We start from the raw sequence: 25,069 nt of genomic DNA on the forward strand, positions 1-25,069 counted from the left end.
GATAAGAAGAACATAGTTTATTTTGCTCGGGGGAAAACCAACACTATGACGAACCCTAATGAAAGTGTTCTTGTCCAGGTGTTCGTCTTACCCCTTCTCACTGTATAAAAGAATATGTGGTGTTCTCATAGGGCTTTAGATTAGTCTAGTGTCTCTCTCTACTCACTGTCGTGTCGGGTGTCGTGTGTCGGCGCGTCAAAAATGTTCGTAGGCAAGTTGTAGCCGTAATCTACCATGCGGCGTCCGGCTTTTTGCCACTGCTTATGGGAGCGTCCGCTTGGCGAATAATCCCAAGAATTAGCGTAGGCACTAGTTTTTACGAAAGCGACTGCCATCTGACCTGAGGGGAAACTAGGCCTTATTGGGCTTTGGTTCTAACCAAACAAAAAAAGTGGTTGGGGTTTGGTTTGGTGGTATAGTTAGTGTTAAACTTCAAACTATTAAGCTTTTCTATAGTAAAAGTGCTCAACTGTCTGTAAGCCATTCTGAATCAAGTTGGACGCCCTGCCATTGCTGTCTTTTCTTTGTAAGTTGTCTAAAAAAATTGTGCCCATGTTATGTGTTACGGGGCTGTACTATACAGCTACTTACTTCAGGTTTGTCACCTGAAGTAAGTAGCTGTATAGTGCATTCCCGATCTTCATTCGAGATAGAACGCACGTCACACAGTACATCGGTCTCTGATACATACTTCATTTTTGGAAAATGTAACCGATATTCACGTTGTCGTCCCTTACGTTCCTCGAAGTTTTTAGTTAACGTCGCAAATACGTTAAATACGTACTATCGCGAGTGATAGTAAACCCCAAATAGGGGTCCAAAGTTAGGGCTGCTATTTTGGGTGGAGGATCCACCGCAGCCACCCTACCACCAACACTACTCTCGCCGGTCGGAAGACGGTCATTTCTTCTCGCCCCGGGCAGCCACCTGAGTACAGTCGGCCACAGTTGCAGCGCCCGCGCACACCACCGACGGCACATACAGGCGAGAGTACCTAACCGCAAAGTAGATAGGATCCATTTGTGTGAATTTACGAATAACCTACGACCCTACTAGAATTAAAGATTCGCTAAATCTCAATCTTTAAGTTAGCTTCTGATATTTTAATTAAATTTATTATTGCACAAATCTAGATTTTTTTTATTCCGCTCCTTATAGTTAGTGGTCTAGATCCAAACCGTGACACTGGCCGCCCCGTAAATTATGCGGTAACTTTGGTTGTCAAATATTGACGTTTTAACAACACATAACATGGGTCAAATACTTTTTTCCTATAAGTTTATGCGTCTTTCCTGTGAACATCATAAAATAAACGGACATTAAAGCCTAATTTTCTTACTTTATCCTTATAGGCATGTCAAAATTCTACCTACTCCTTAAAAGTTGTATCAGTTGTATGATTAAAGTCTGAGAAAATTGTATACAAATCGTTAACTTCAATGACTACATAGTGCCATCTAGTTCACCTGTCAAATTCCGAGATAATTAAAAAAAAAAGAACTTTACACCTCTTATATGTACAATTCATCTTCCTCGCGTTGTCTCGGCATTTTTGCCACGGCTCATGGGAGCCTGGGGTTCACTTGGCAACTAATCTCAAGAATTGGCGTATGCACTAGTTTTTACGAAAGCGACTGCCATCTGACCTTCCAACCCAGAGGGCAGACTAGGCCTTGTTGGGATTAGTCCGGTTTCCTCACGATGTTCTTCCTTCACCGAAAAGCGATTGGTAAATATCAAATAATATTTTGTACATAAGTTCCGAAAAACTCATTGGTACGAGCCGGGGTTTGAACCCGCGACCTCCGGATTGCAAGTCGCCCGCTCTTACCGCTAGGTCACTAGTGCTTCTTATATGTACAACTACAATTATAACTCTTTAATTGTAACTCAAGTGCACATTGATTTTGGCCCACAATATGACTTCACTATCCGCTGTCACACCCTTTTTTTCTCTTTGAGGGTAAAAACCAAAGTTCAGGACATCCATCTTACGTCGATAATTCCTCGATAAGTGTTCGCATGTTTCGCGACGTTGACGGATGGCTGTACCCTTTATTTATTTAGTTTATCGCATATCGATAAACAAAATAAATCTGCTTCGAGTGATGAAAACGAGTTATTTCTATAGGAATTTCAATGTTAAGCAAACCATTATTTCTTTAGTATAAGTACCAGCTAATCTAACTAATCAATGTAAGTTATAAAATTAAATAAATGTCATACTTATACTAATGAAAAAGTGACCAAGACCTCCAATGCCCGTGGCCGGAATTGAACTTACCTCTAATCTTAAGTGTTCAGTTTACCTCTAAGGCCATCCGGTCTCGGAGATACTCGTCCCAAATAGTCAAGTATTATATGCAATTCAGAAAAATCTTAATACAGTCTATACTCGAAAAATTGAGACGGGTATCGTCGTGACATGTTTTTTTTTATAGACTAATTAGATTTGTTCCCTAGTTGTGATTTGTGATCATTTGATCAATGTTACCTTAACAGTTAATATAAGGGAACCCCCTTTTCAACTCGGTACATGTATGGTTATTTGTTGAGCAAACTATTCAATAGATAGTAGCCGTATTTGCATTGTTTTAATAACTGCAGTTCCCAGAAATGGCTCGAAGGCTTGCTTGGAGGCCAACTCGAAGGTACATTCCGATATCAACATGATGTAATTTTTTTATCATTCGCCCGTGTTAATTTAAAGCATTTGCTTTGTGTGTACTGCGAGTATTAATTATAATTTAGCTGTATATGTTTACTTTGGCTCCAGTCTTCAACTCAGGCTAAACAATAGTGTAACATTCCTAACCTAACTACGCGCCTCATGTTCTAGATTCTAGTGTAATAAGCCAAATATTCCGTTCTCTTCAAGACAAAGATGATAGTTGCGTCTAGAATATGGCTTAATATGATATGCATCAGTGGATATGAAATATGTGCAAAACGGCAACATAAAGGAGAAGGCTATACAGGGTGTTTCTAACCATGGGGTTTTAAATTCAGGGCTCGATTCTACTCCCTAAACTGGCCCCGTAGACAACATGCCAATCGCTAACGCTACGTAGCGAACAAAACGCAACTGTCACTGTCACACTAATATGGTAGTGATAGAGAGACACAAAGCGATTCGATAGCGAAGCGCAAGCGATCGTCACCTTGGCTAGGCCGCCTGAGCTACTTTTATTATGGGACCTACCCCGAAATCGCGAAAAAAAAAATTGACTTTTTCATACAATTTTAGCTGATCAGATGTCGATATTTTCTATGGAAAAGCCAAATTTTATTTCGCGATTTCGGGGTCGGTAATAAAAGTAGCTCAGTTTAGCGAGTAGAATCGAGCCCTGAATTTAAAGCCCCATGGTCAGAGACACACTGTATATGGATATTAGATGAAATTGTAATTCGTTTTGTCGGTCCGTGAATCTTATTTGTTAGTTTCCCATACTTAAAAATTTATTGTGTACCATTAAAATGCTCATACTTCTAGGGAGCTACATATTAATGTAATGTAATCAGGTAATCACAATGTATTAGAATGATATCAACGCTAATAGTCAGAAACTGCCCGTTTTCAATAAGCAACAGAATATTTTAAGCATTTATAAACAAAAAATGGTTCTAAATAAATACAAATAAATTGTTATAAGAATCTTATTAAAGCGCTAAACTCGTTTTGGTTTACCTAAAACAGTTAAAGCAATATCCTTTCATTTACGTATAATTCCATTCCAGGTCTTAATATCACGCAAATAGCTTTACTCGAAATTCAAAATGAATTTACCTGAATCAGTGCAAATCCAACTGCGATTTATGAACATATTTCTGTCTATCCTTGGACGTTGTTCCAAACGCTTAGAAAATAGGACAATCTAATCTATAGTGAAAATAAATTTGATGCTAAAGATCTGAACTATCCAAAACAGCTCGGCAACAAAATACAAACTAAACGGGAACTGTGCTTTAACACGACTGTTTTAGCAGTGTCAACCTGACATATTCGCTAACGTCTTTAAGGGGCCCACCGACTTGATAGTCGGTCGGTCGGTCGGACTGATGTCCGCCGGACGATATTGGCCTGTCAGTTGTTCGGAACTTTCAATTTTTTGTTCTAACTGACAGGCCGATATCGTCCGGCGGACTGATAGTCTGTGGGCCCCTTAACGCACACGCTAGCGAATATGTCAGTGTCAAACTGGTGGTCGCCGTACTGACCGAGACTATCGACATCTTGCGTGAAGCATGTCAATAATGTATACTTTCCTCGCTGCTGTTCAATACTAGATGAAGCCGATGGTCTTGGGCTCAAATCCTGATAACGGCATTTATTAGTGTGGTGAGCACGGATATATATTTGTTCCTAAGTCATGGGTAATTTATATGTATTTAAGTATTTATAAATATGTATATATTATATATATCTTTGTCTAAGTACCCATAACACCTTATTGAGCTTTGTGGGACTTAGTCAATTCGTGTAATAATGTCCTATAAAATTAATTAATTTATATTTATTTAAGTACATTTAAAGAATGATATTGTACTCTACCCTTTTGAACCACCAGTGATATTTATAGGACCAGATAAGAACCAGAGCGAGAGTCGTAGCTCTTTTCTTGACGGGAATATCAGCTCCGATTTTGGATGGCTAAAGACACCGCACTATCAATTGTTGCGGTGGTTACTGGTTAGTACCGTTCGGTATTTCTACCAAATTGCATCGGTCTGCAGCGTCGCTCGCGGAAGATAAGCTAAACTGGCGTTAATTTAAGATACTTGGGACTTTTCGTTCCATGGCATACTGTTCAATCCTTGGATTCCTTGGTGTTCCTTTATAATACCGTAAAATCTTCCAAATATAGTGGAAAAGCTCCCAACTGTCTTACAAAAAAAATATCAGTTTAGGTGTGACACTTTTATAACAGGCCGATGTAATTATTAATCTAAAGATTATTTTTTAAAGTATGTACCCTTTTGGAAGACGGTTAGTTACTGTAATTGTAGCCTATGTCAATGTCACCCGGACCGTAAAGTTGAATCGATTGACATTTTCATTCATCAAAGTCGGCTCAGTCTCGACGCCGCGGAGGAACACATGTCACCGACATACTCAACACATATGTAGCAACAGCATTCCTTTTGGCTTTGTCATAGTCAGACAAATATACCATGAACATTCAAATTAGAAAAATTTAAGTCGGTATAATGAGTATCCCGCTGATTCTATAATTATCGAACCTTTTAAAAAACTTATTAATGATTAATCAACCCTCTCAATACCTTCATAAAAATGATAAAGTTCATTAAAATTCAAAAACTAATACCGCCGGGAACGCCTTTTACATAAGCTATTTTTATATAATTTATTTACTGCTCTCGCCGGAGAAGTTTTACGACGGCGTCTAAAAAGGTATGATATCGTGCCCATAATAAAATACTTTTCAGGGAATTCTCGGGTTGTCCCATGGGATGTTGAGCATCCAAGACATTCGATATTAAAATATGCAGATAGGCACGGGGGCGTCGTTGGAGTACATGCGCGAACTTTGGTTTGGGAATCAGTCTGTTCTCTTGGGATAATTTACAAAATATATTGTGAATAGACAGATAGGCACGGGGGCGTCGTTGGAGTACATGCGCGAACTTTGGTTTGTTAATCAGTCTGTTCTCTTGGGGTAATTCACAAAATATATTGTGAATAGACAAATAGGCACGGGGGCGTCGTTGGAGTAAGTGCGCGAACTTTGGTTTGTGAATCAGTCTGTTATCTTGGGGTATTTCACAAAATATATTGTGAATATGCAGATAGGCACGGGGACGTCGTTGGAGTACATGCGCGCACATATTGTGAATAACTCCACGAGGCAGCAGTAGTACTCGTAGAATTCGTCTAAGCTAACTCTGCACTTTAACTTGAAATAAATAAACGTCATATTTTCTTAAGATTTTGACGTGTATGATGACACTTTTTCACTTTGTGAGTGCAATGTCTATGCAGAGTTAGCCTGGTTTAACTCTAATAGGTAAAATTAAATTATGTGTAACTAGTGACCACTATTGCAGAACACTGATTTAAACATTCACAATTTTTACACATTATTAATTATAAAACGGAACTTTAATTAAGTTTTAAAATTTTACCTCCGACGTAAAACGACGAGAAAGACCTCCGAGACCACGGGGTCAATACCGTCCTTGAAACTGTACCTTCGAAGTCACTATTGGAGATTTAAGCCTAATCAGACCATTAACACGCCGTCCAGGGTTTTACAAAAGGCTTTTGACTTCAAACGGAGCAAACTATACAACGCAACCCTACTCTCGAGGCACTGGGGGCGACGCGTAGAAAAAGGTATATTGCAATTTTCCTACTAGGTATCAATACCTACTGCTTCCAAACGTTCTTCCTTTGATGATAGGTATAATAAAATTCACCCTCAGGAGCATAATATTATTCACATGAGCAGCTTGAAACTAGGTCGATACTACTTAAGCCGTGATTCCTTATACATATTCAAATTAGATTTGCACATCATCTTAAAATTGGTACGTAACGTATTTCGCCGAGCCTCCGTGTGAAAGGAATGTAATCGGAATATGTTTTAGGGAGAACATCTCGTTTTTATTCTGATGCCGAAATCCCTCAACGAAACAAAGACGGCTCAAATAAAATAAATTTTGCCGGATACTTAGGTATATGCCCTTTCCTGTCTTCTAGTCTGTGGTACTTTTCCTGAGTACCTCGTCACGAGTAACTCGTCAAACGAACACAAAATTGGTAAGTGGTTTTTCCTTTCAATATTGTTACCCATGTTATATTTACCTATTATTACTGCTAGGTAAATATAATGATATTGAAAAGATGTAAAAGTAAAAGTGCTTTTAATGAACACCTAAAAACAAAAGAATAAATAGATAACAACTAAATTAACATAAAACAAAACCATGTTTTTAAATAGCCAAATAAATAAATTTTAGAAAATAATGAACTTAAATTGAAAAGTTTTGCGCGCATTCTTTTAAAGTATGGCATAACATGGCATAACTAAGAAATAAAATAACGATAACGATTAATGTTTAATTGACGCACTTCTGAGGCAAGATATTTTCATGGATACGAGATAAATAACTAAGAAAGCGCTGGTGGCCTAGCGGTAAGAGCGTGCGACTTGCAATCCGGAGGTCGCGGGTTCAAACCACGGCTCGTACCAATGAGTTTTTCGGAACTTATGTAGGAAATATCATTTCATATTTATACCAGTCGCTTTTCGGTGAAGGAAAACATCTCGTGAGGAAACCGGACTAATCCCAACAAGGACTAGTTTCCCCTCTAGGTTGGAAGGTCAAATGGCAGTCGCTGTCGTAAAAACTAGTGCCTACGCCAAATCTTGGGATTAGTTGCCAAGCGGACCCCAGGTTCCCATGAGCCGTGGCAAAATGCCGGGACAACGCGAGGAAGATGATGATGATGAGATACATAACTCAGGGAAAGTAAAAGAGAACATTCGTTTCGTTATTCGTTTTGATATTGAGGCTGAGGACCATAGTTGTAGTATTGGAGTATAGTGGTTTTACGGTAAATTTACCGTGGGTCAAAATTCTTTTCGTTGTGTTGTTTTTGTATGGGGTGAAATTAAGTTTAAAACTTTTCTCAAGTTCTATAATCTACAGCTAGAAAGACATGCCGTAGCACTCAACTTTTTAACCGACTTCAATTTCATAGAAGGAGGAGGTTATCTGTATTGTGTGTGTTGTGGCTATTTTTTTTTATTTTTTTTTTATGTATGTTCACCGATTATTCCGAGACCCGTGGTCCGATTTGAGTAATTCTTTTTTTGTTCGAAAGGAGCTACTTCCAAGTTGGTCCCATATTAATCTGGTTCTGATCTGATGATGGGATCCCTGAGGAATTGAGGGAACTCCTCAATTTTTAAAGGCACATGTATGGCGATTTGGGTGTTTTCATAAGCAACTTGAGCATTTTCTCTCGAAAACTACCAATTTGATGAAGTGGACCTGATGATGATGATTGTTTTGAAGATAGTGATGATGATTTTTTTAATGTAGGATGTTCAGCGATTACTCCGAGACCCGTGGTCCGACTTGAACAATTCTTTTTTTGTTTGAAAGGAACTACCTCCAAGGTGGCCCCACATTAATCTGGTGCTGTTCTGATGAGGAAACTCCTCAATTTTTAAAGGCACATGTATGGTGATTTGGTCGTTTTCTTAAGCAACTTGAGCATTTTTTCTCGAAAACCACCAATTTGATGAAGTGGAGCTGATGATGACGATTGTTTTGATGATAATGATTTCAGCGATTACTCCGGCACCCATGATCCGATTTGAGTTATTCTTTTTCTGTTTGAAAGAAGTTACCTCTACAAGGTGTTTTCGTAATATTTTTGGTTTTGATCTGATGATGGAATCCGTGAGGAATTGAGGGAACTCCTCAATTTTTAAAGGCACGTGTATGGTAATTTCGGTGTTTTCTAAAGTAACTCAAGCATTTCCTCCCCAAAACCACCAATTTGATGTAGTGCAACTGTAGCCCAACCACGAGTTTGACACTAAATATTCTTCGTAACTTACTTTGTACACTAATATGCCAGTACGAGCGAGATGCCTAAACAGTAAGTTACGCACACGATAGCGAATATATCAATGTCAAACTCGTGGTAAGGCTACTGATAACTTCCCTCGTATGTGTATTATGATTTTTGATGTAGGTAGTGTTGGAAACAACCAAAGAGACTGAGAGGTGAAGGTAGAGGGTATTTGGGGGGTTTGAGGTTGGGGGTTGAGGGGAGGTGAGTTGATGGGTCGGGGACTGAGGGGTTGGGAGTTAAGGGATTGGGGTTTAGGGTTAGGAGTTAAGGGGTCTGGGCTTAGGGGTCGGGGAATGGCGGTTGAAGGGTTGGTGGTTTAGGGTCGAGGGGTTCAGTGATCAGGGGTTGATGTGCTGTGAGGTTGAGTGATCGGGGGGTTTGAGGGATTGGGTCAGTGGCGGGGCGGAGAATGGATTTAGTGACAGGAATGATTTCCCAGAGGGACTCCAGGAAAATTCTGATTATTTAATAAAGTTTACGAATTTACAGTTAAACATGATTATGTTTTTCATGCGTCACGCTCTTAACAATGTCTTAAAACTAAAAATGGAAAAATAAAAACTTTTATAAAAAAAAGATAAACCGACATCAAAAAGGATGAAATAAAATATTATCCTTTTTAGGGTTCCGTGTTTACGTATATGCGTTACCAACTGATATGTTTGAAGTCGGTGCCAAGCCAAGTACTCCAAGTAGTAACAATACCAGTCAAAAATAATCAGCTTTATGTCTATAGATCCCATTACAACTGTACAAATATTATAAACGTGAAAGCAATTATGTCTGCCTCTTTGTTACCTTTTCATGGCTAAACAACTGAACCGCTTTAGCTGAAATTTTGCATGAAGGTTCCTTGAATTGTTTTATATTTTTAAATGTAGTCCTCTGGATAAGCGACAGAAAATAACTCAGTCCCAATCCCAAACTTGCGTGCTATGACTGTTCAAGAATTAGTAAGAAATTACGTCTCTTTAAAAAACTACGTCGACAAAACGTATTAAATTTACACTAACGTGCCGACAAGCATGGTACGAACTGCGCAAAGAAGGTTCAACCGTGTGTTCTGTTCTCAGGTGTACAGAAAGTTTGTTTATTGTCGTCGTGTAACGCTGCGTCTTACATAGGCGAAGACTCGCGAACGCGAAGCGAAGCGACGCGGCATGACGCGGCCGGCCCAAGGCGTTCGCGTTCGCAACGAGATCGCCCACGTAGGACACTTCTATATAGGTATCAAAGGATTAATTAAGGCGCCGTGCCGCGCCGCTTCGCATTCGCGTGTTGTTCGCCTACGTAGTACGCTGCGTTAGGTAATCCAATGTACTATCTTATAGCCGCATCTTTATCGAATTGCACCAAAATCACTATGAATATATGGTTTAAAATTTGGCTTGGCACCGACTTCAAACATATCAGTTGGTAACGCATATACTTAAACACGGAACCCTAAAAAGGATAATATTTTATTTCATCCTTTTTGAAGTCGGTTTATCTTTTTATTATAAACGTTTTTATTATTTATTTATTTGATAAAAGACAGAAGCGTGACAGAGTGGTCCGATCAGAAACAAGACAACGAAAATAATTTTGACCCAATAATAGATATAAGTATCCTACATAGTAAAGCTGGTGTAAAGAATGAAGATTTAATAACTTCTAGCCGATTGAAAAGCAATAAAATTCAACAATTTTCCAACGCCATTATACTCAGCGAACCATAATTTAGATAAAATACAAAATGTTCTGGCAAAAAGCCAATATGTCATAATATCCGATTTAACATTGTTCCCGCGTGATAATATTTCAGCGTGGCTTTTAATAAAATTGACATAAATGCATGAATTCCTTTGAGACAAAGGAGCTTCAATATTTAGAGGAAAATGATTTTAGCGTTAAAGAGAAAATCTTGTAACCCATCAACAGTCTCGGGGCGCGGTAGTACCATCGCCAAGTCGAGCAAACAAATTCGGACCGACGCGCGACGTACAATCCTCTTTTTAATGCGACTTGAGGCACTTGACACACAGCCAATCAATATTAGTAGACTAGCTTTTGCCCGCGACTTCGTCGGCCTGGAATTAGTAATTTAGCCTATTTTTTATCCAATCTACTTTAAATTGAGTCCCCATACAAACTTCTACCCCCTTTTCACCCCCTTAAGGGATAACCAAATTGTCAAAAATGCACAAACATTCATTGTTTCGTTCGAAAAGTTAAATGATAATTAAAAGTCTTATATATAGGCCTTTTTAAAGAAATTATTGATTCCCTTTACACATTTCCACCCCCTTTTTAGGTTTCTGTACCCAAAGGGTAAAAACGTGACCCTATTACTAAGACTCCGCTGTCCGTCCGTCTGTCTGTCTGTCCATCTGCCACCAGGCTGTATCTCATGAACTGTGATAGGTGGTGAAATTTGCTATGGAACTGATATGGAAATACTAATTCTACGCGTACGAAGTCGCGGGCAAGAGCTAGTCCATAATTAATACATTTCGTACTCCTAAAAATTTACATGTGTGCGAAATAATCTGAATGTACATTTTTGTATTGTACTACCATCTCTGGAATGCTAAAGTTAATATTAAACGGCGGGAGCTCGCATTCCTGCTCCGATGGGCGGAGGGGAGCTTAACTATCTACATTCCTTAGAGATCTGTATAACTTAGTCCGAATTTAATTACCTTTAGTTACAGATCACTTACCTCTACTTAGTAAGTACACATTATCAGGTTTAAATGGTTTTTTTTTGCGTCGAGGCCTAAAGAAAACAAAACCTTCTCTAGTCCTTTTTTAGGGTTCCGTACCCAAAGGTTAAAAAGGGACCCTATTACTAAGACTCCGCTGTCTGTCTGTCCGTCTGTCACCAGGCTGTATCTCATGAACCGTGATAGCTAGACTGTTGAATTATAATTATTGCGGTAGGTATGTTGATATATATGCCGATTTAACGTAGACCGTCACTACATACATTCACTACTATCACTTAAACACTCACACTCACAAGCCGCGCTTTTGACTTAGTCAACTATGATTTGCTGTGGAAAAAGCTTTTCACGTCTGGAACACCTCCCGAGGTTATAGGTCTGTTGAGGTTCTGGTACGAGAACCAAACTAACAATGTAAAATGGGGTGACGCACAGTCTAACGACTACAGGCTAGACTGTGGAGTGCGCCAAGGTGGGTTGACATCTCCGGACCTATTCAACCTATATGTCAACGACCTTATCGGGGAGCTGAGAAGCTCTAACGTCGGTTGCCACATTGGTAACGTATGTGTTAACAATCTGAGCTACGCAGACGATATGGTGCTTCTTAGCCCCTCGATAAATGGTCTTGTAAAGCTGCTTAAAATCTGCGAACACTATGCCAGTACGCATGGCCTAAAATATAACGTGCTTAAGACCGAAATGCTCGTTTTTAGGTCAGGGAAGGGTCCGGAGGTGATACCTACGGTGTGTATGAGTGGTGCGCCAATTCGGGTTGTAACGAGCTTCAAGTACTTGGGACACATCCTGAGCGAGTACTTGAAAGATGACGCCGATATGGAGAGGGAGCGCAGGGCTCTCGCGGTTCGGTGCAACATGTTGGCTAGACGGTTTGCGCGTTGTTCGAGTGAGGTAAAGGTGACCCTGTTCAAAGCCTTTTGCCAATGTTTTTATACTTGTCAGCTTTGGAACAGGTACACCAGGCACTCCTTCAACGCGCTGATGGTACAGTACAACAACGCCTTTCGTATTCTGTTGAAACTACCGCGTTTCTGCAGTGCGAAGGGCATGTTTGCGGACGCGAGAGTCCCTGACTTTTTCGCCATTCTGAGAGCCAGGTCGGCTGCCTTCCGGGCGAGACTGCTAGCCTCTAACAATGAAATTCTGTCACTGGTAGCTAAAGACTACAGTGACGAATTTAACAAACATTGGCGTAAACTGCACCGGTCCGAGAACGGCCATCTTTAGACCATAAGTTTGTAAATGTTTTATTTCATTGTTTTAGGTTGTAAGTTTTAGTATTTTGCACTGTATTTTTTGTTTTTTTTTTGTAAATTGTAAAAATTGGGTTTCTTGCCTGCCAAATAAATTTATTATTATTATTATTATTATTATTATATCACAACCTTGTGAGTGTTTAAGTGATAGTAGTGAATGTATGTAGTGACGGTCTACGTTAAATCGGCATATATATCAACATACCTACCGCAATAATTATAATTCAACAGTCTAGCTATCACGGTTCATGAGATACAGCCTGGTGACAGACGGACAGACAGACAGCGGAGTCTTAGTAAAAGGGTCCCTTTTTAACCTTTGGGTACGGAACCCTAAAAAAGGACTAGAGAAGGTTTTGTTTTCTTTAGGCCTCGACGCAAAAAAAAACCATTTAAACCTGATAATGTGTACTTACTAAGTAGAGGTAAGTGATCTGTAACTAAAGGTAATTAAATTCGGACTAAGTTATACAGATCTCTAAGGAATGTAGATAGTTAAGCTCCCCTCCGCCCATCGGAGCAGGAATGCGAGCTCCCGCCGTTTAATATTAACTTTAGCATTCCAGAGATGGTAGTACAATACAAAAATGTACATTCAGATTATTTCGCACACATGTAAATTTTTAGGAGTACGAAATGTATTAATTATGGACTAGAAAAAGAAAATAATATAACCTGGCGTTGTATTAATATTTTAGCGCCAATTAATTTTAAGTTAAACATACGGCAGCGTAAGAACATTATAGGTGGGCTTCTAAAATAATTACTTGGCATCTAAGTTGGTAGTCAAGCGGTAAGGAATAAGATTTTCCAATCGAAGGTTTAGGTTCGAAGTTCGAACCCAAGCTCGTATTATTCGTAATAATGAGTTTATTGAAAATGATGTAAGAAATAATTCATATTTACGTATTGCTTTTCGATGAAGGCCGGAATAATCCCAATTGGTGTCTGTGCCCCAAAACTGGGCACAATCGAGAAAACGATAAGATGAGAAGGAGGATCTAATGGGTACCTTTCAAACGGAGGATCCAATTTTATTTTATTGCTATATTTTTAGAGCTCCGTACAAAACTTTGTTCACGGAGCTCTTATGGGATCACTTCGGTCTTGCAAATCAGTTAAATGCCTTTTTTTTATAAGAACTCCATTTCAAATTTAGTTCTGGTCGTTCTTTAAAAGAAAAATCTCTTTAAAATGGTCTTCTATATATTATTTTAGTTGACAATCTAAATTACCTACGTTGTACCTGCTTATTTATAGTAAAGCAATAGCTGTCAAGACAAAAAAATACAAATAGTTCTATTATGTATTTGCATAATCCTTTTTTTACTGGATTTTCTTATTAAAAGACCGCCTTCCTTTAGGCCCCGTAGGTTCGTGTTCTCCTCCTCTCACTCGCACTGAGCGTAAGCGGGAATGAGATGGATGTGCGCGTTCTCGACCGAGGAAATCATGTTTTTGAATCTTAATTTGTTGTAAGTTTAGAAAAAAGTTATCGATGGGTTCCCTCAAAAGTAAAATTGCGCATTTTTAGAAGCAATTGACATATTTTTAGCATAAATTGTTACAAATTTTAAAAGTGCGATTTAGACCTGTTCGTATTATGTATATTTTTCTATCGAGCGAAAATTAAAAAGTCAGGATTCAAATCACTGGAGAAAATCTTCACTAGAGAAAGATTGCTAAATACATTTTTGGCAGTATTGTGATCTAAAAAAAGGTACGATTTTTCAAAAACTCCGCTCTCTAAATCTAAGGCACCTTTAGTGGTAGGAGACAAAACCCAGAAAACACCCATTTGTTCCCGCCCCACGTGCCTGCGGCCACACATGAGGTGGGGACAAATGGGAATGATTTATATGAAAACATTTATGGGAATCACCAAAAATACTCGTATTCTTATTAAGTATCTCGTAAAAATATGAAAAATAATTTATAAAAGCGGTAGACCGTGTCTAATCGTTCTTTAGTTACATTTTCTAGTGCAGTTTACGCCTTATGCCTAAAAGATAAGGTTCAAATTTGTATTTTTTAAAATCTCACCTTACATGGATGCTTTATGAGGAAGCCTGAATTCCATTAGCGTCTTCATCAATCAGAGGGTAATTTGTAGCTATATTGACAATCTCTGTAGCTGCCAATCAATCTCGTTAGGATGTTTTGATTTAAGCTTTTTTAACCTTTTTTTTAAGTGTTTGTTTTATGTGTACCTGATTCTTAGGCCCACTTGCACCATTCCACTAACCCAGGGTTAACCGGTTAAACCTGGAATTACCATGGTCACCAGTATAATTTGACACTGGGTTAACGGCTTAACCGCTTAACCCCGGGTTAGTGCGATGGTGCAAGTGGGCCTTAGTAAAACTACAGCTAACGGTTAATAAAAAGATCGTGAACTGGATACGATTTAGAGGTAAAGCATTAAATCAATATTCAAAATGTAATTAATCAACATGCAATTACATTTCTTATATGGCATCCCTGTCATCATCAGATTTCTCCCTTTCTCCAAACAACAACACACCTAAGAAAATGAATTATTACTCCAACGTTCATTAATCTTGATCACTGAATTATGTAGGTATTATGAAGATCTTTGACGAAATATTTATATCTAAGCCGTAACTATTTAAATTATTATTACTACAAGCTATAAATATTCTCGCTATTTGTAGCTTAATTTTTAATACCTGCGAATCCTGTAAATCTTCGCACAGTTTGTAATTTACTTCTAATGTTTATAGAAATGTATGTTCGTGATAAACTCAAAAACTACTGAACGGATTTTCATGCGGTTTTCACCTATCAATATAGTGATTCTTGAGGAAGGTTCAGGTATATAACTTGTTAAGGTTTATCCGTGCGAAGCCGGGGCGGGTCACAAGTACTTAGTTATCTAATTATCAGAAATGTAGACATTTTTCTAGCGCATTTTCAATTGATTTCAGTGCTCTCCAAGGGTATGGGCGGCTGGATTTGTGATGCCAGACGTTTTATGTGTCTTAAGGAAATAGGTATTAAAATATATTATTCCATAGGTTTTTTGTTTTATAGTTATAGTTATAGTTAATTTATAGTTAATGTTAATGTAACTTATTTATCTGGGGGCACGGTAGAGCGGCCCGCCAAGACGAGTCAAGAGAAGCGCAAGGGCACTACCTACCTTTTCTCGAAACGCTTCGTCATTTTTTTTGAACCCTCATAACTTGGGTTTGGATTATACCAGATAAACAAAATACTCGGGATATGATGGCAAGAGTGGATTAATTTATTAAACATAGATAGTTTCAATAGCTCATAGCAATAACTCTTATACTTTAGATTTTATTGATATCTAGCGGTAAAAGCGGGCGGACTTTCAATCCGGAGGTCGCGGGTTCAAACCCCGGCTCGTATCAATGGATTTTTCGAAACTTATGTACGAAATATCATTTGATATTTACCAGTTGCTTTTCGGTGAAGGAAAACATCGTGAGGAAACCGGACTAGTTTACCCTCTAGGTTGGAAGGTCAGATGGCAGTCGCTTTCGTAAAAACTAGTGCCTACGTCATTCTTGGGGTTAGTTGTCAAGCGGACCCCAGGTTCCCATGAGCCGTGGCAAAACGTGATAACGTGAGGAAGAAGAAGAGGATTTTATTGATATCTAAAAAACCCCGATTTCGTTCACTGATATTTACCAAAATTCTTAGGGTACTTCCTGAAGTCCTAGAAAGCTGAAATTTGGTATGTAAGCTAGTAATAGGACACTAACAAAAAAAAACTTAAAACATATTTTGCGGCCAACGGCCAAGCCACATATTTTGATTAAGGTGTAGAGTTTGTGAAGCTAGGGCTTGTAGAGTTAGGGTGTGTAGAGTTAGAAGCTTGGCTCTACATGAGATCTGATAACTTTTTGAGACTGCGAACCTGGTGCGAGCCATATTGTCGTATTGGCAACATTTTACATGAAAATGTTTTTGGTGGGCTATGTAATGTTTCTTGCTAAATAAAAATGGTACAGTTCCATAGGCTTCCATGTATTGCATGTGTATATGTAGATGAATAATGTTACGGATTATGTAGCCGCCGTGCAGATCTTGTCCACTGCAATAAAAAGACTTCGATTTGAAGTAAACTGATATAATCTTAAATAGGTACTGGTTACAGAGGTACAGTTGCCCAAAACGGTTAAAAGGTGTAGATGTGGTGGTTATGGTATGGAGGCTGATGAGAGAGTGATTCAGCGAAATTGAACAGTAAAAAGGTGTTTTTTTTCCTTCGTATATGATATTTATTTCAGTTTATAGTAAAAAGGTGGTTTAAATTTAGGTGCCTCTAATTGGCCGCGATACAAATTATGTGGAGCGCTCCTATTGGTGCTTTAACCGAGCTACCGAGCCCGACGGCTGCGTTTAGCTACTGCTAGGAATATTGTATATAAATAAAAAGTTGCGTTCGCAACATATGTGCTGGTGGATTTGATGATCTTGTTCTTAGAGTTGTCTTTCGTCCATTAAGTACGGCAAACAACTTTAGAAAGACTGTAAAATTAAAGGCGGTGCTCTGCCTTGATCTCCAGCTATATATTGAAGTGGAAGGAACTATGGAAGAGGAATACTTACCAAGCGAAGTTCTGTGGCTAAGTCGATAACTAACTGGTTTTGTTGTCTTGCATATTCTTCATTTACTAAGTTTTCATTTGGCCCTGAAAGAGATAACCCAATGAGAATTGTATTCTAATCGGTATAATTTAGGTAAAATATTCACGTAATGCAAGATAGACCATAGAATGACAGAAACTATCCTATATCTGACCCTGGGGCACAATTGATTATCTCCATAGCGAATTTAGCTGTTTAAGCGTGAAGATAGTTACATTCGTATTTATAATTTTTAAATAGGGATAAATAAATATAATGATAAGTGTACCTTCGTATGAGTGTATTACAGCCACCCAGATGGCGGTCCAGACGATAATAAATGTAGTGATGCCCAGTTGACAAGCCATAAATCTGAACAAAACGGAGCCAATGCTTTCGTCTGGTAACACGGGAGCCGGGCAGACTCGCAGCCAAGTTTCTTGGTTCTGCAAAAACACATAAAAGAGAATTAAATGGGCTACGTTTTTCCTATCGGAGCACCTACTTCAGAAGGAACATTCCGCCAGAATGACAAGTAGCGGTGATGGGACGCGTATGGAAGCTATCTTAAATAAATAAATAAAATAAAAAGTCATTTAAACATTAATAGGTACAATAAGCTTAAATTACAAATCTTATTAGGTAACCTGCATAAAGTTTAAATCTAATATACCAAATGTTATCAAAAGTACGATAAAATAGTACCACGTACCGGACACTTTGTGGAGTGCCACAAAATAAAATATGCTTTTTATTTTTCTGTTGTCTCAAAAAAAAAAAATTATCAGACATTCTAAAGCAACACGACTATAACTTGTACTAACAGAAGCAATATTGTGACCATTTGAGGACCTTGTGTCGTAGCAATAAAGTTTACGAATCGTCATTTAACAGTGTGGACGTGACTCCTATAGTTTAAAAGTTAAAAGTGCCGGTCCGTGGTGTAGGGTTGGAGCCGGCATAGTTTATTTTTATCGCGTATATATATATATCTTTACTTGAAAAATAATTATAGTGTATAACTAGCCTTATGAACCGATTTTGCATGTACAACCAGCCTTAAAGTTTGTAGTCTATGATTGTTCATTATTTTAGTATGTGGGTATTTTTGCATTTTGTAATTTTTCCTCAGTCACCCGTTGACCACGGACGCTGTAAAGAGTTCGAAACGTCGGGATGTATTATAAATTCAATATACGCGATATAATCCGTTTTCATAGTTTTATTTCATGTTAAAAGTGTCGTTAGCTCGAAATGGCTATAATCTTTTTGAGCAGTCTGTTTAGTTTTTCGTCCGGGGGACGATTAAGAGGAGAATAATCCGATTATTTTAAAGACCAGTTGAATGACGGGATACTGGTGGAGTTACACTGTCGCTTTTCAAAGTAAAACTTTACTTGCAACGCTTAAGATGATTATCAAGGGACCATGTCAAAAACTCATCTTAAGCAGGAAGAAAAGCGTATTAACAGTGATAAAAATGATCGCAAAGCGCACTTCTTAGCATAATTTTGCATCATTCAGTCCCACGAAAACCCGCTGCAACAAATAACCAACATTATTCATAGTACTTTAAAAAAATAAAAATAGAAAAAGGTAAGCAATTGACCACAATCTCACCTGATGGTAAGTGCCGATGCAGTCTAGGATGGAACATGCTTACCTAAAAGATATCTATTCACTTTCGATTTAAAAAGATCCAGGTTATAGTGGACTGGGAATAGATTTACAGGAAGTGAATTCCACTCCTTAGCCGTTCGCATGACAAAACTGGATGCATAGCGTTTAGTACGAAATGTACGAATCAGTGGCAGAGTAACGACGTAAGGGTGAAACGCAAGTCCGCGTCTAGTCCGCAGAACGGAGATAGGGGTATTAGATTATGTAATCCCATCGCACACTCCCCGAAGTGTACCCTGTAGAATACCGATAAACAAGCTATCTTTCTAGGGTGTTCAAGGCTCTGCAGTCTAGTCTAGCCTCTACCAATCCCGCATCTCCAATAAGCTTTTTAGCGCGTTTGTCTATGGAATCTAAGGCGGCTAGCTGATAGCTGCAGATTTGTCCAGAGATTCAATATACGCCCCAAAGCTCAGGTTAGTCGAAATACTCGTGCCAAGTAGCTGAAGATGGTTGGAAATCGGTACGGATACATCCCGTAAAGTCGAAGTCAGGCCGAAAGAACTCCGTTTCGCAGAGAACCGACACGCCTGCGTTTTGGTAGCGTTGAATTTGACGAGGTTTGCGTCGCCCCAATCGGTCACTGCCTTAAGTGTAAAATTAAGACCGTCTATCATGGCTCGTCGACAAGATTGGACCTCCTCTTTTTTGGCCCGAGCATTGGAGAGATATCTGTCCACGACAGTGCTATCATCGGCATACCAAAAAGTATCTGGGACTAACATGTCGTTGATATGTAGCAGAAATAAGGTCGCGGACTTCTGTTTGTGGGGCTCTGTTCTCAGAGCCCTGAGGAACGCCGGCATTAATTAGTCCATTGGTTAGATGTGTAGCCATCTAACACCACCCGAATAGAACGTTCGCTCAGGAAATTCTTAATCCAGTTGCACAGGCCAACTGGTATCCCATATGCTGGAAGCTTGATCTCCAAACTTGCGTGCCAGACCCGGGCAAATGCTTTAGAGCATGTTGAATGCTAATGCGTTGCATCGAGAGATACCGCAAGGGCTTCACTGTGCCTCTCATTTGCCTCGCTCCAAAGGTGAGTAGCATGCACATGCATACTGAGAGTCGCTGAGTAAACCGTTATCCTCTAGGTATGATAGGAGCCGCTTGTTCAGTACACGCTCTATAATCTTGCAGAGTATGGAGGTGACTGAGATTGGACGGTAATTAGCTGGGTCTGAACGACTATTTACGTCGCACCGCCGGCTTTATGCAAGTCTAAAGTCGTCACTTAAATGCACACATGACTCCCAAGTGAAATCTAACATTACCAGTTAATGCGGTCCTAAGTTAAAGGCTTTAAGATTGCCAAGTGCCGTAATTCCCTAGAAGAGCTTTAAGTAAAAGATCGAACTCATTGAAGCGGCTGCTGCACGGTTCCACAGTGATGTTTTCCGTTTTTAATTCTTTAGGTATTTTCTAACCGCCTTAGGGCAACTTGCACCATCCCACTAACCCGTCGTTAACCGGTTAAACCGTTAACCCAGTGTCAAATTGTACTACTAGTAACAATTATGGTAACGCCAGGTATAACCGGTTAACCCCGAGTTAGTGCATGGTGCATGTGGCCCTTATTCAAAAACTTTACGGGCCTGATTTAGTTAAATTGTGTTTAATCCCTTTCTTACAAATACATAAGTAATAAAAATGACAGATAAAGACAAACGATTCATAGCTAATTCAGGCCAGTAACGGGTTTATGAATAACGCCATAATTCTCTCTTATTTTCGAATTTAGAACACTTCACAGATAAATTACTATATGTACCTATACCTAAAAGATTTGAGGAGTTCCCGCGATTCCTCGTGGATCCCATCATCAGAACTGGATTTTAACAAAAGTGGGACCAATCTGTATGTACTTTCAAACAAAGAAATTTTTCCAAATCGCTTGAGATAAAACCGGAGTTCTGAGGTAACAAACATAAAAAAAAACATACAGTCGAAACCTCCTATAGAAATTTAGAAAAAAACATTTTTGTATTTTTTATCAATTAAATATGTAAACTGAAATAGTATTAGTATGTACATATATATCGTAGTGTGACTACTTAAAAAACACATACCAAAATATTTAATAAAATAATTTGATTTGTTCCCAAAGTTGTGAATTAAATATGTAGTTTACGTATTTATACATAATCTACCACGATAACATACCTATTCCAAAACAATCCATATTTTTATTAGGCACACCCTGAGTGAGCATATTGTATTTACTCATTCGTCGTCGTCGACGTATTTCAATTTTTAACCGACTTCAAGATTTCAAAAGGAGGAGGTTCTCAATTCGGTTGTGTTTTTTTTAATGTTTGTTACTCCATAACTCCGTCATTTCTGGACCGATTTTGAAAATTCTTTTTTTGATTGTAAGTATATACATACAGATTGGTCCCGTTTTTGTCTAAACGCAGTTCTGATGATGGGATCCATGAGGAATCGAGGGAACTCCTCAAATGTCAAAGGAAATATAGTGATTTTAGTATTTTCATCAACAAATCAAGCATTTACATTTAAAAAGGTGACATTTGATGAAGTGGAACTGCTGATGATGATCAGAACGGAACCCTTCAATGAAGCATAGTTCACGTTTAGCGATTTGTCCTCTTCGTTATGTTTGTTAAGCAAGTTAGGTTTCAAAACACATTTTTGTCAAGCTCGAGTTCTGATGATGGGATCCATGAGGAACTGAGGGAACTCAAATGTGAAAGGCATACATATAGTGATTTTTGTATTTTCATCAACAAATCCAGCATTTACATTTAAAAATGTGACATTTGAGGAAGTGGAACTACTGATGATGATCAGAACGGAACTCTTCAATGACACATAGTTCACGTTTGGCGATTTGTTCTCTTCGTTATCGACCCAGACCCGGATCCGGGTCTGGACATGGACCCCAACTCAAACCCGGACCAAACTCAGACCCAGACTTGAACCCGGACCCCGACTCGGACCCGGACCCAGACCGAACTCGGGCCCAAACTTGGACCCGGACAGCCGAACATGGACATTGAACCGCGATTCTCACAGAACAGAACTATTAGAAAAGTAGGTTAGGTTAGGTTAGAACTGTGACCTTTACAGAAACGAAATGCTATCAGAAAAGTGGGTTAGGTTAGGTTTGAACTGCGACCCTAGAAACGAAATGCTACTAGAAAAGTGGGTGGTTTTACCTCCTTTTCTACATAATTAGGCAAAAGATGCTGTCTTTTTCATTTCATTGTCTGGAATCTAAGAGTGCACCATCAACAATAAGTAATCTTTCAACGGCATCCCCCATTGAAGTCGTTTTTTTTTCTTAAAAATTATTATTTATTTATTTGAAAGCAGCAGTGTACGTTCACTTTATCTGTGTCAGCAGGCTGGAAAGATTTAGGAGTTTCCTCTGGGAATCGAACTAATTCCGGATTTAGGGCAAGATTTAACTTAATCCTTGTTCCCCTCTTTTGCCACGTGGCTCGAATGATTGAATTCCTTCTTTTCGTTACAATTAAATGAAAATGAACCTTAAGAAGCAAACTATTTCAGCTAGACGTAATAGTGAGATACTTTAATAATAATAATAAATAATAATAAAGCCATTTATTCCCACAAAAACATAAAAAGAAAATTTAAGGCAACAAATTACAAATAAATTATTTATGAAGATTTACAAAAGGATAAAATAAGTGCATTAAACATTAATTAATCGTTAAGTTATTGTATAAAATCGATTATTGTCAAATACTTAACTACTTAATCATAACTTACTTAATAGATACCTACTCCTATCATGCGAGTGATTAAAATATTATTGGTTCCTTTTTTTTTTGCAATCTAATTATAAATTAATGATTATTTAATAACAATTTACTGGTTAAACAGTTTACATAGGTACTTTGTGCATAGTTTTACTTTGATTATTTTTCAATTACTTTATTGTATCTTTTAATTCATTTGTGTAGATATGTGTTTTAGTACCATAGTTATGTTTTTATAGAAGCATATTAAAATTAATTTATGTTCTCTACTTACTAAGAATTAATATTGGTATTATTATTTAATCAGTACATCAAGAATTTTAATAGGTATATAGAGTTAAAATTACAAAATAATTAAAATAAATTATTACATTATGTACAAATTCATTTAGATTCTAAAATATTAAAAATAAAATTAACTAAAGTTTTTGGGGACCCAATTCTGGGTAAAGGCCTCCTCCATGCATGACCACAATTTCCTATCTTGCGCGAGTCTAGTCCAGGTGCCGCCGGCGAACTCCTCGATGTCGTCTCTCCAGCGTCTGCGCGGGTGGCCCTTGCGGGCTCTGCGCCGCGACTCGTCTATCACGAACCACCAGTGCAGTATGCGCTCGCTCCAGCGGCCGTCGTGCGCGCGGGCGACGTGACCTGCCCAGCGCCATTTTAGCCTGCAGGCTAAGTCAGCTACGTCTATCAGCTTGGTCTTTTTTCTTATTTCTGTATTTCTAACCTTGTCTCGTATTTTTAGTCCCAACATGAGATACTTTACGTTTGCTAAATTTAATTGTATGGGAAATTTGACAGTGAATAATATATTGACAACTGCCGGCATCATGTTTGACTTAACGAGTATTTATTATAAAAGCCTAATCTAATATTTACTTATTCAAATATTTAGGCACTTTATTTTCTAATCGAGTTTAAATCAACGTTTAGGTACTTACATCGTCATCTAAATCCAAATCCAAAGAATCACTAAACGATATGTGTTTCTTTCCGTCTCTTCCTTTGAGCTTACTATTAGTAACAGCTCGAAAAGCATCACTTAAAGCGTCTTTATTATCGCGTTGTTCTTCCATATTGTCACTTCTATCACATTTTAAATCATAATGATTGTAAACCTCACACGCACCCGGTAATATCCTATATTTTTGTGTCTCTTTAACCGTAATATTAGGCACATTTTTAGTCAAATTGTAAGCATCGCCAACTAGATTAGTTATGACGACATCATTGGGAGTTTTAGTGAATTTAACTCTGTAGAGAGGTTTCACAAAATTTGTTGCTATGAACTTTTCTTTAAAGATTGAATTTTTCATGGCGATAGCTCAGGTGTAAGCCTAGGCAATAACTGGTATACCCAAAAGCGTTTCATGGTGGCGTGTTGGAAACTTAAACGACATACTTCCGTTTCAAAGCTTGAATACCGGAAGCGATTTCTCATCAACTATAAAAGTTAAGACACAAATTGAGTGCACTGATACTTTGTGTTACTTCAGCGATACTTATTTGTCTGACAGTTTTTACTGAAGAAGCAGGATTTTAGTAGACAAATAAAATTGAGATTACTGCTATTATGAGTAAAATTTTTATTTTGTCATAACTTAATAGTTTATTATCATGAGTATCATGACCCATAAAAGTAAAATTAAAACTTTACAACATTAGGCGATTTTATCACATCTTTGACCAAAACCTTTTACAAAATAATGAAAAATATCTTCGTAACTTTTTTTTATAAACATTTGTTTTAATATTTATTCTATTGTAATGTTTAAGTAGTGTTTTTTAAACAAAATCATCATCATTAATAGAGAATATTGTATTGTACAGGACAAGGAAGTTTTAACACAAAAAAAATTTCTTTAGTTGCCTTATTGACTGAACGTAATTTAGGGAAGAGATCAAATCCACAAACAATTGCAAATAAACTTTAACCATTTGAGGATGGATCCTTCACTAAATTACGTCCGATATATATAAGTAATATGAGAACAATATGAAAGAAAGTGTGGTTTGCACAAAGATGCAGTTTTCGCGTTAGTCCCTGGTGTGTCAGGTTTACATTGCTTCCTCCATCAGCTTAAAACACAAGGTGTGGCCAAACTCCGATAATAAAATAGTACATTTCGATGCTAGTGCGGAAAGTATGTCATTAGCTTACGAGTACCGAGATATCTTGCCACGAGCCGTAGGCGAGTGGCAAGACTCGGGACGAGCGAAGAATGACATATCCGCACGTGTTTAAGAAAATACGCCTCTTCTTTGACAGGCGTTCCGTTCCATTCAGACAACTTATTAAGAACGGTTTTTCAACATTAAAAAATAAACGTGTTATAATACTTATAATGAAGAAGAGGTAAGTAATAAAATATGAAATATGCATATTTTTCGTATTCTTACATTAACAGTAGGTTTTTATGTTGA

General features: G+C 38.1%; 1 protein-coding gene across 1 annotated transcript in view; it reads right to left on the bottom strand.

Annotated features, from left to right (window-relative positions):
• Window positions 1–24,143, bottom strand: part of LOC134747199 (uncharacterized) — a 41,942-nt gene extending 17,799 nt beyond the window's left edge. Inside the window, exons 1-3 of the mRNA XM_063681797.1 lie at window positions 23,587–24,143; window positions 17,503–17,659; window positions 17,196–17,278 (exon numbers count right to left, since the gene is read on the bottom strand). Of these exons, the coding sequence (XP_063537867.1) occupies window positions 17,196–17,278; window positions 17,503–17,659; window positions 23,587–23,961 (615 nt within the window). The 5' untranslated portion in view covers window positions 23,962–24,143. The remainder of the gene's footprint in view (window positions 1–17,195; window positions 17,279–17,502; window positions 17,660–23,586) is intronic.
• Window positions 24,144–25,069: the final 926 nt, after the last annotated feature.

Source organism: Cydia strobilella, chromosome 14, assembly GCF_947568885.1.
Source record: "Cydia strobilella chromosome 14, ilCydStro3.1, whole genome shotgun sequence".
Taxonomy (NCBI): Eukaryota; Metazoa; Arthropoda; class Insecta; order Lepidoptera; family Tortricidae; genus Cydia; species Cydia strobilella.